Source organism: Epinephelus fuscoguttatus, linkage group LG18 (genome assembly GCF_011397635.1).
Source record: "Epinephelus fuscoguttatus linkage group LG18, E.fuscoguttatus.final_Chr_v1".
NCBI classification, from domain to species: domain Eukaryota; kingdom Metazoa; phylum Chordata; class Actinopteri; order Perciformes; family Serranidae; genus Epinephelus; species Epinephelus fuscoguttatus.
The window spans coordinates 11,753,416-11,765,754 of record NC_064769.1 but is presented as its reverse complement, the minus strand read 5'-3'; the positions used below and the strand labels follow the sequence as shown (position 1 = coordinate 11,765,754).

The following is a 12,339-nucleotide window of genomic DNA, read 5'->3' as shown; positions in this document are numbered from 1 at the left end:
AAGAAACACTCAACCTTCCTTTAGATACATTTTAAAAACTACCTAGAAGTCGTTGAGGCTATACGCTTGGGAAACTTTGCACTTTGAGTCTAGAGCTGACACTTGTGGGTGTTTACAAGATGCGAACGTGTGGTTGAAAGGTGCAGTTACCACAAGGTAAAAAGTACATTCAGATGACGCATTAAGATGTGTGTTCCAGTGTTGATGAACTTTGTGAAGCCAAGCGTGAGAAACAAAATTAATTCATAGGCGTTTACATGCAGTGGGACACTAAGTTCTGCAGAAGCATTTCCGTACAAGTGAGTTCTCTACACAATAGTGTCAACCTAATTTTGATAACATAACACTTGACATAATCGAGAAAACAGGCTGGAATATTAGAGAAAATATGGGGCTAGTTGTGGGAAATATCTTAATCTGTAAAGTAACTATTGTTGTAAATAAATGTAGTGGATTAAAAAGTAGGAGTAGAAGTATCAGATGGAAATGCTCAAAAGTAGAAGTACCTTTGGTGTGTGATCATAATTGATCTCATACATCTCACATGCATGTTTATTCCTATGTGTCTCCACACGCAGACTTCTTCATAACTGCACTGTTTTAACTAACCGGCAGTGTTGACTTTGCTGATGTTGACCGGTGGATGACGAGGGTGGCGGTAAAGTAATAAAGAAGAAGTGATACTTGAACCTTGACCTCGCTCACAGACGTCCTCCCGCTGCACGTGCTGCTTGGCTGCACTCTTTCTTAAAGAGCTCACTGGTTAAATGAAACGCAGAGGAGGAGCTGCCTTCAGTGGCCCAAGAGGAAACTTCCCTGTCAGTCTGAGTGTGACAACAACGTGAAGCGCACCGCGCAGTGTCGGAGCATCGCTTACAAACCACAACCACAGGCGTAAACATCTGTGTCCTGTGGAGTCCTCGTGTTTTCACCAAGAACTTTGCTGGAATATGGGGTAAAATTCTGTGCGTAAAGGGGACATTTGGACATGATGGGTTTGTTTCTTGTTGGAGAAACTGGAGAACGTGCATTACTGGAAAGTGTCACCACTCCGGACGTGAGAGAGGAACCTTGACTTTGTGCGAAACAGTGAAAGAAGTCCCAGCAGGTATGAATTCCACGGAGGAAGCGGGGAGATTTAAACCACCCACCATCCCGGCGATTATGTTCATTTTCGGGGTGGCAGGGAATGTCATCGCGATCGTGGTTCTGCGGATATCACGAAAGGAACAAAAGGAGACCACTTTTTACACCCTTGTGTGTGGCCTGGCGGTGACAGACCTCCTTGGCACCCTGCTAGCCAGTCCCGTCACCATCGCCACCTACATTAAGGGCGCCTGGCCGGGAGGTGAGGCGCTGTGCCAGTACTCCGGCTTCATCCTCCTCTTCTTCTTCTTGGTCCAGCTCAGCATTGTGTTTGCAATGTCAGTGGAGAGATATTTGGCAATAAACCATGCGTATTTCTACAACGAGTACGTCAACCAAAAACTCGCTGCTCTGACTCTTTTGGCCTCTTACATTTCAAACATCGTGTTTTGTGCGCTGCCCAGTTTGGGGCTCGGGCAGGTGACGCTCCAGAAACCAGGGACCTGGTGTTTCATCGACTGGCAGAACAACAAGACAACAGTCGCGGCTTTTAACTTGATGTACGCGGGTGTGAATTCAGTCATCGTGCTGGCCACTGTCATATGCAACGTGATGGTGTGCGGGGCTCTGATCCTGATGCACAAGCGCTTCATCCGACGCACGTCTTTGGGCACGGACCAGCGGCGCATCGCGGAGCTCAGGCGCAGACGGAGTTTCGGACGATTAGCTGGAGCAGAGATCCAGATGGTGATCCTGCTTATAGCTACCTCCGCTGTGGTCCTCATCTGCTCCATACCTTTAGTGGTGAGTATTGAAACAGGCACATTTTGCAACGGTCAGGTGCGTAATAGAGTTTTACGCGTAAGAATGTCACAAAGTTTTAACAAATAAATAAAATGCAGTAGGATGCAACATCAGAAAGCAGGGAACCGAAATGGAAAAAAGATTGTGCGCCTTTACAACAGAGTTGACCTGTATTAAATGATAAAAACAAACAGGCAGGAAATGGTTAATAATAATAAGCTACCTGAACTTTGCGTTCCCACTTTAGATCTTTGTGGTTAGATGACGCATTTCTCTAGTCGCAATGGAGGACGTTCACGCTCCCTCCGTCTGTTTTTTTTTTTTTTTTTTTTAAATTTACACAGTTTCAGTATTAACATAGGGGGGAAATCATACGTGTCAGCTCACATGCTCTATTTCCAAACAGCCCCCGAGAGTTTACTCATTTTAGTCCTTATCAAATCAGAGGATTAGTGTGGACTGTGAGATTTCCGCAGGTGTTTGCTCGTGCAGAATGACATGATGTCGACATTCCTGCATCTGTGGGGCCAAAGTCAGTTATGGAATTGAAGGATGGGTTCACAGTTTTAAATTAATTTGTCTTATTAAAAAAGGCAGGGGCCCAAATATAAACGGTTTTTGCACGCTGTACTCATTCCTGATGGGGCAAATCCACAGTCCTCATTCTGTGTGAAAATCTAAAATTCTGAAGATAATATGAGGCTTAGGCAGATTTTTGCACAGACCAAAGATCCTGTTCCATTGGAAGAGAGTTAGAAAGTGATATTTTAAAGCAACATTATGCAACTTTTTTTTTTACTTTAATACTTCAACATAATTTAGATGGCACACTGACTTGTAATAGGGAAAATCACACCTTTGTCGTATTACCAAAGTGTAAAGCTTTATAGCACACAATACCACCTTGCTATTAGATGCTAGCTCAGTTTTATTTCTTTTTTATTACAACCTTTAGTTCCCCTAGAATGTCTGTAATTGTAGACTCGAGTGCTGCAGGAATGAGTCCTAAAACCTGGAAATGCATTTTAGCACCGGCCCCCTCGTCTCGAAGTCAGTGGGTTTTTTGAATGGATTTTTGGTTAGATGCCTGGTCTCTGCTGCACACAAGCTTAAGAGACTTTCACGTTTAGTTCTACGACATATAGTAATACGTCAGTAAATACCCCACTCACACAATTTTGAGACTTTTATGTGTCTTCCAAAAGGCAACCACTAAAAAATGGTAAATGGATCTGTACCTGTAGCGCCTTTCTAGTCTTCCAACCACTCAAAGTGCTTTTTACACCATGAGTCATATTTATCCATTCACACACACATTGATACACCTGTGGCCGAGGCTACCATACAAGGTGCCACCTGCTACTCAGTGTTAAAGACACACGCACATCGATGGAACAGCCATCAGGAGCAATTTGGGGTTCAGTATCTTGCTCAAGAGTGCTTTGACATGCAGTCAAGAAGAGCCGGGGATTGAACTACTGATCCTCCAAGTAGTGGACTAAGATGTTGCTAAATGAGACTACAGAATGTTATCAGACCAAACATGGCTTTACAGCCGTGCTGTTTGGGTGACGTTGAAGATATGCTACCATAGTGTACCTCGTCTATAGCCTAACGTTAGCTTTTTTACTTGTGGCGATTGCATTTACACTTCAAAAATCCTAAAAGTGGTATCCATTTGTGGAGATTATCTTGCTGAACAAACATGTAAATGTCAAACCTTTTGTTTGTCACAGAGCGTCTTTTCTACAATAACCCAAAATCCAGTGGAAAAATCCTGTAGGCTTTTAGACGATGGAACCAGGGTGATGCTAACTTACACATCGGCCTCCAAAAAAAAATCATTTCTGCAGCACTCTAAAACTGTTGTAGAAGTCCAAGACTCATACATCATTAGCAATGCATTAATAACAATGCCTATACCTTGTAACTGAGGAAACTAATGCAAATGAAAAAATAATGACAATCAGACAGCAGAGTGTACATCCCTATCAATGTCACTTATGACAGTTAGCAATGTAGGCTGTGACCTTATCTGGTTCATCACTGTCTCTCAGAGTTTTGTAGTTTTTCGGGATGCCAAAAGTCACATTCAAACTCCTAGCAAACCATGTATAGGGGTGAAAATGCTAGCAGTATTTCAGCAAAACTAAACATTTCTATCACGTTTTATTCTATTTGTTATTTATCCTATTTATTAAGTGTTCACCTCCGATGTCTTCTGATGTTATATTCATTGGTTCCAAATCCTTCAGCCTGTCAAAAAATGCACGTGTACGGCTGTTTGACTCCAGACAGTGATGACACTGATAAGGCCTATATCACAATTTTTCATCAACAACATTAGCAGGCATGTACACTCCGTTTTCGGATTGTTGTTTTTTTTCCACTGTTAGCCTAGAGACAGATTACTATAGTTTCAGGTGTGATTTGTATTTACGACAGTGGTGTACCATTCGGCAACTATAGGGGTGCCAAATCACAATAAATACCAATTCTGGCATAATGTTGCTTTAAAGGCCCAGTATGGATAAGAGAAATGACTTCAGAGAGCAAGTCTGCCTTTATATAGGTATTGTTTTAGACTTGGAAAAAATGTGAACCTGTCCATAAGGATGAAATGTTGAACATTGAGGCTTTGGTGACTCTAGCTGTGTGATGACTATTGATGAGACCCTGGGGAAACCCAAAGGCCAAAGGCTGTCTCATAATGAATGATGATGAGAAGTCTGTGTGTATTGGCCTCGCGCCATCCCCACGCTGCTGTGGGTGCACAGAAGTTACAGTCAGCCAAGTGTCTATTTAGATTTGACCGTTCCATGGCAACCATGTAGGAATATGTAAAATAAACAATTATTTTACCCTTATAAACAAAGTGTAGACAAGTTGGGGCTTGTAAAAACACTTGCTAAAATTGATTCTGCGCTTGTTTTCCATGTTCTGTCATGTCAGTTCCTTAATTTGTCCTATGTCTTCTCTCTTATGCCACCAGTGGAGGATCTTTGTGAATCAGCTGTACAGAAACCAGACAGAAAAGTCTTCTGGTCTGAATAAAGACCTGCTGGCCATCCGCATGGCTTCAGTCAACCCCATTTTGGACCCTTGGATCTACATCCTGCTCAGAAAGACAGTGGTTCTCAAGCTAATGGAGAAAATCAAGTGTCTGTTCTGCAAAATGGGCGGGCGGGGACAAAGGAACGGCGGGCAGTTCCGCTGTGCCGACGGCCACCTTTCCTCCTCCATTGTCTCACGAGACTCTCCCTCACTGGTGTCACGTGAGTTGCGGACAATGGTGTGCACCTCACAGACTTTCCTATACCCGTCTGAGGAAAACACCAGGAGGTCATTTGAAGCGGGGGAGCAGGGTGGCTCCATTCCACCAACCGCACAGACGTTACAGGGCCCCCAGGAGCTGGGGGGGACTCAGAGGGGGTTTCTACAGAGTGATTTAGAGGACAGAGTGCCAGGCAGGTCACTGAAAGAGCTTCCAGTGTGCCCTAAGGACCCAGCTCTACATGTGACCTTCACGGATGTGACTGCGAACATACAGGAGAAATGCATATAGCATGATCTCCAAATCACTGTGATAGACATGTCGTGTGAGAGACGATAGGGACTAATAAGAGCACTGCAGAGACATGATAGTAATGAAAAAGAATGGAAAGACTGAATAGCCATTGATCTGTAGATATCTTGCTGTTTGACAGATGTATTACTGAACTAAATACCCACTGTCAGTGTATTACTCCTCAGTCATAACTCACCACAAACACCATATCTGCAAATAAACAATAAATCACAAGCTATATCAGTTATAAACAATACAGAACAACATGGTGTTGTAGAGGAGATCTTTTGTTGCACTTTCTGAATCTGAAAACCACTGCTCGGCTGTTTTGAACAACCTGCACAATGACTGTAAAGAATCAATGTAAAATGTGAAAAGTGTTCCATGATGTTAATTTATTTTAAGTATGAAACTGTACATTATTGTCTTCTCTGTGAGAAGGACCAGATAGTTTGGAGCCATTTTAAATCGGTACAAGATGAATGTGACGAGTTTTTTTGGTACGTAGGAACATTTGCAAATGATTTGGTCCGAACTGGTTGGCAGAGCAGCGCTGACTTCAAAGCTAGAATCATACCATCCCCTGCATTTCATAACAAAAGGCAGCTATACTGTGGCTTTCCCACAATACAGACACTGGAGGATGTTAGGAGGCCTTCTCAAGAAATGTGTTAATAACAAATAGTTAATTTACTCGTTCCAGCCCATTACTTTGCAAGGATTCATCTTATTTTACCTTAATGTAATGTGCAATTCCTCTCATCTAATCAGACTTTAGGGGTCAATTGAGAAGGGGAATGAAAACTGAAGACTTTCTGTTAAATGATTTTAAAGGTTTTGCCTTTTCTTACAATGGATTTCCAGGTGGCATTAATGCTATTGTTGCTATAAAGATTGACAAATGCATATTTCATTATTACAGTTTTTTTGAAGCAACAGCCAGTGTCAAATTTACCATAAAATGTTGACTCTCTTGTGAAAAGCCTAATGTTGTACCAAGCTCATGAATAAACTGAAAATAAAAGTTGGTTAACGTCCACATACAGTTGTGTCTGTTTTGATTTGGTATGAAGTATGTTTGCAAAATCAGTGTTAATATATGATATTTAGCTAAATATGCTTTGTAAATATGTTTAGTGTGCTGTAAAGACGGGAATCAAAAGGTGTACATTTAGAGCTGAAACGATCAGTTGTTGAAAGCTTATGGTCAGAAATCTGAAAAAGGCAGAATTCAAAAAGTGCTGTCAGGTTCTCTGGAGGTGGGATTTATGCTGGCTAGGTTTGGGTTACTGCAGCAGCTGACTGGGGGTCAGTCTCCAGAGCTGGTGCCTGCCCTCATCCTGGCAAGATGGTCTGTAATGGTGGGGAGTGAAGCGGAGGACACAGTATAATTCGAGGCTCTCGCTAACGTTAGTTTCATAAACGTGAATACAAAGCCACAGCTGTAATCATTTAGCACGGGTTAGCAGAAGGCTAAACTATTAACAACATTTTCTCTCCATCTCTGAAACACTTAAAGGTATTGAAAGCTGTTTTGTGTCATTAATTGTTTATTTTTTTGAAAAGTCTGTCTTCCTTTTCTTGGGTTGCTTTGCAGTGTCGGCAGTTGTTGCCAATGCTGGAACCACAAGTTCCTCTGCATGATTCTTTAATATTGAATCAGGCTTTCGCTGAAGAGGAAGTGCAGGCACATCTGCATTTGTAGAACAGCCATCAGGAACACCCTCTCTCTGAACTGACCTGTGATGGTCAAAGTCTCCAGTCAGGGACTGAATTTCCTAAAGCCTGAAAACAGAGCCAAGAGGAGGTGCAGGAGTCAAGTGTTCTCTCAGTCCATTTGACTGACAAAATGCTCGAAGGGTATTATTGGATTTTTGCCCAGTGATGTTAAAATTAAATTTGCCCACCTCAGCTTTAAGGGAAGTTAATGGACGGAAAACTAATCGTAAACTATTATAAATGATTAATAATTTATGTCGTTTTGGAAGCAGATATGCCCCCAACATCTCCGGTTTCAGCCTCTTAAATGTGAATGTTCACTACTTTTTATTATTGTAAATGGACTTTTTTTTGGCAGGTTTAGATTGATCTTTTGATCTCTTGGAAATGGTGCTTGACATATTTCACTAAGACATTTAATAAACCATAGAATTATTTAATTCATCAAGAATATAATCTGTGTCTTAATCAAAGATGTAAATAAACATGAGCCGTAGCCCTATCTGTACTTTGGAAGTGGCGACCTCTCTGCATCTTTGCTGAAAATCAAATATTGATCAGCCCGTGACAGAAGGACTGATGATGGAAATAAAAGTCAATGCTGATCACTTGAGGTCAATGGATGGCAGGTCACATTTTGAACATGAACCTGCTGCAGAGCAATGTGCAAAGAAACGCTGCGGAGCATTTCATGAAAACCATAATTGATAATATTTTTTGAATTTAATGCCTATAAATGTTCTACAATAACATTTTCTTTTGCCAGCATGTCACTGTCAGTGACACTGAGCAGCTGAGAAAGTACAGGTCAGTTTTCATCTCATTCATTTACAACAGCGCTGATGTCTAAAACACATTTCTAACCAGTGGCCAGGTCTGATGGCATGACACCGCTCACCTGCTGACAGATGGTTTCCTCACTCCCAAAAGATTTCCAGGTCCGAATGTGGCCAGTGTCCACAGCCTTCCCAGAGCAGTTAAACACCCCTCTGGGAACAATATCCCGTTAAAGAGAGCTGTGACCTCAGGACTGAGAAATGTGTTAAAGCTGTAGAGTCTCTCGGGAGGCAGGATACAGTGATTGACGAAACAGTTGTGACGGGATTTTAACAGAGGGCGAAATGAGGAAAAATGATTCTTCTTGGAAAGCTCATTCCCCACCTCATCAGCTAACAGCAGTAATACACTACAGTGTATGTGACAGGCTGTTTTTGACATATAAAGCCCGGCCACAAGGCGTCTGTGAAAACAATTGGCGATTAGAGGATGGCACTTAAAAAGCAATGTGCTCATGATGTGGCCTTTTAGCACTGGGGATAGAGTTAGGAGCAAAAAGGGAATTCCAGGAAATGATAGATGTAGAAATGCTAGCAGTATTTGTACTATTATATCTAGACCAATGTCAGTGTTAGGGTTAAGGTGCATGAAGGGAAAAGGGCATATCTAGAATTACCGGAGACCAGGGAATGGAGCACTAGTCCAGATAATAGATATCATTTTAAATCTTCACATTATTACAAAAACTTAACATATAAGATTTATTTGCTGTAACATCATCTGGCTCACTAAACTTCATCTGTGTGTTTCTTGATCTCTCATACCTTCAACACATACCACCACAGTGTCCCTGCCTACCACTGGATGCTAGTGCAGTGCAACAACACTAAGTGCTCTATTTCATCAATGTATAGCGCATGATCTAAAGTACAGTCAGGGCGTGTCCAACTCCACTTGGCCGATCCAGCAAATTGGAGAAGTGAGCGGTTTTCTGCCTCTGCTGTCTCCCAATCTTCTGTCCCATCAACAGGTTGACAGATCAGAGGAAATGCACAGATGATCTGCTTAACTGTGGAGGGGGGAGTGCTGCTGCGTGTCCTGTGTGCGTGACAAGCAGATGTATGTGTGTTGCGAAGCCGCGTATGTGGGTGCATCTTACTTTCTGAATAATAAATATAAAAAACGACATGTCAACCTTATAGTGCAGCTACAGGAGTGAAGGAACCACCAAAGTCAGTAGGATTTAAATTTTGTGCCAATCCATCTGGTAGATGTTGACATATTCACAGGATACATGAAAACTTTGACTTGCTAGTGACACTAGAGGAATAGTCTGGGTATTCCCTTTACATGCCAATCCATCCAATACTTGTCAAGATCTTTATCTAAAAGCTAAACAAAGGAAAAGTCAAAGGGTCATCAAAATCTGTGGAATTCATCCTCTGGGGACCATGAATGTCTGTACCAAATTCCACAACAAAACATCCAGTACTTGACTGAAATATTTCAGTCTGGGCCAAAGTTGTGGAGCGGCTGACTAACAGGCCATCATCCCAAGAGTCACTCTGCTGGCTTAGATTAAGACATGGAGTCAGATTTGAATACTTCACAGTGTAAACATGAAATAACTCCCATGAAGAGCTGAAACAAGCCAATACAGAATACATAACTGATACTGCCAAACAGTGTAGAATAAAACTTTAAATCTTAAGGGGAAACAAAAGCATTAACTTGTGTGTTAAGGGCTAACACTGAGTAGGTAGGAGTAGGTTTGGGTGACCAAAAACATATAAACCATTAACAGCAATCAGCTGGGTCAATGGGTTTTTCTTTCCAATTTTTAATAAACTTATCATAGATTTCGTCGTAATGTTTGTTTTCATAAGATTGTATTACCAAAGAAACTGACGCACCGTCCACATACATGTGTATTCAAGCTAAAATCACTCGGCACACCCTGATCAAACACAGGTGACCTCCATTTAGCTTATTATGCAACTTCCAAAAACAACAGCTGCACCTGCGATGATTTGGGTGTGTCCCAGGTACGTGTGTAGCTACTTGTGCAATTATTCCTCTTTGTTTTGTATTTGTATTTAATTAAGATCAATTTGTAGACATGTGTTTTCTTTTTCTCTGCCTGAGAGACCGTTTTTCAAAACTAAAGCTGGCACTGTTTTGTAATAAGTGTGCAGCAGCCCTGTCAGTTAATCTGAGAACATTACGAGAACACTTTGCACAGGACTTTTTGCAGTCATCTGCCGCTCTGAGAAAAAGACTGTCATGACTATTACATTTAAATAAGGATGTGGTCTTTACCATCAGTTCAGAATCATGACTTAGCAGAAACCCTAAGGATTGTTATATGTTTACATGACCTGCCCATGGTGCTGACTAACCATAGAAATATATAAAGTGTACATTTAGATCCATTTCTTTTTCCTTGGACCATCTTGAGACTTCCACTGGCCCTTTTATAGAAACTCAATTAGGTCTATATTTACGCTGCCCTACAAACCTGAGGAGGATCTCAATTGCCTGAGAAGTGAGACTGAAAATGACTCAACATTTCTTTTGATCTTTAGTTTACCCTCATGTCAGTGACTTGGGATTCTGCATAGTGATACAGTGATGAAATAAATGCACTTAATGTCTTTTTTCCCCCATTTGTAGCAATTTTAATCACATTTATTTCCAAGAACAAAATCTCAATCTTTAACACTTACTTTTAAGGGCAGTAAGTTCAGTTTCATATTCAATCATAACTAACTTCTAATTGTGTGAATGTAAAAGGGTTTGTTTTCCCAGGTGTAGCCTACAACAGAACCACAGATGTGACTGATCTGAATTATACATTTTTAAAAGTTACTCGACTTACATTTTCTGGTAAGAGCATTGCCTAATATACGCCAAAAAGCCTTATGTTTTCACTTTCACTGTTGTGGCTTTTCTGCAGTATTACTGGAGAAATTCAGCGGAAACAATGACGTTCTGTAATTAAGCCTGAAACAGCACTCTGCAGCTTGTGGTTTACTTTCTTTTATCTTTTGTATGTACTTTGCCAATGCATTCTGATTCTTGTGGCTCAGCACTGTAGCATATTATACAGAGGTGTGACTGTAAGTGTGAGCGAGTAAGTGTGAAGCTGATTATTTCCCCCTGAACTTACAGAGAATGGGCTACATGTCTCTCTAAAGGGTGGTGTTTAGTAGTTCCTGCTAAACGCAGAATGTTGTAAGTATAAGATTTTTCTATTTGTCCTCCCACGTTGTTTTGCATTGTAAGGTCAATTCAATTAATAGTTTTAAAAAAGCCTCATAATGTATGTATGCATTTCATTTGTTTTGGCTTTTAACATTATATTTGATATTTGGATTTCATCTTATGCTCGCGCTGGTGGGCAACAATGTCGCTCAGTCTGCCACTTTGGTCCAGACTATATATCTCAACAACTATTGGATGGACTGCCATGAAATTTTATACATATTTAAATTCATGGTTCCCTGAAGATGCACCCTAATGACGGTGGTGATCCCCTGACTTTTTGTCTTCTGCCACCATGAGGTTAACATTTTTGGTTAACATCTGGTCAAGATATGCATGGTCCCCAGAGGATGAACTGTGACAACTTTGATTCCCTGACTTTCCATCTAGCACCATCATCAGGTCAAAATTTGAGTTGTGCAATACTTTGGTTTACGACCAAATACCTGCAGAATGAACGACATTCCTATCAGCCTCAGCTGTTCTTTGTGTTTCCAGCTAATGTTAGCATGCTAAGCATGCAAAACTTAAATAGTGAACACTGAACCTGATAAACATTAACATGTTAGCATTGTCACTGTTAACATATTAGCATGCTAAGATATGTCTCTCAGGGGCTTTTAACATCAGGGAGCAAGGCCCGCATCTGAGTACACTAGAGCCCAACTTCCAGTTCGTTTGAGTAGCGTGAACACTGTGTATCATACCCCGGCATGGTGCCCCCATCTGTGCTTTTTGAAAGGGTGGTTTTGAGTACTGTTCATAGGTACTTCAGTACGGTATGCATCAGGTGTGAGCACCAAGTGTTCCAAAACTCAGAAGTGAACTGCTATTTAAGGCAACTACAAGGAGTTTTAATGGGTTATGAAAGTCTCAATTTAATGCCAATGCCTGTACATCAGATGGACCCAGACCCAGATATGGCTATGCTGCTGCCTTCTTCCTGCAGTCTGAGTTCCAGCGGGAGGCAGATAGCTCTGTGCCCTTTCAGCAATGGCTCCATTTCCAACCAGGAGCAGAGCTTGGCCGTGCTGCACCACTCGTCTCCCAGGCAAAGGTCCCACATGCAGCAGTATCCTTCTGCAGCACCCTATGCTACACCGTAGCACATGTAGATAATG

General features: G+C 41.5%; 1 protein-coding gene across 1 annotated transcript; it reads left to right on the top strand.

The window, feature by feature from the left end:
• The first annotated feature begins 765 nt into the window (after nt 1-765).
• ptger4b (prostaglandin E receptor 4 (subtype EP4) b) lies at nt 766-6,497 on the top strand. The gene is made up of 2 exons (XM_049604513.1): nt 766-1,890; nt 4,883-6,497. The coding sequence occupies exons 1-2, from the start codon at nt 1,111-1,113 to the stop codon at nt 5,453-5,455; spliced, it is 1,353 nt and encodes a 450-aa protein (XP_049460470.1). The 5' UTR covers nt 766-1,110; the 3' UTR covers nt 5,456-6,497.
• Nucleotides 6,498-12,339: the final 5,842 nt, after the last annotated feature.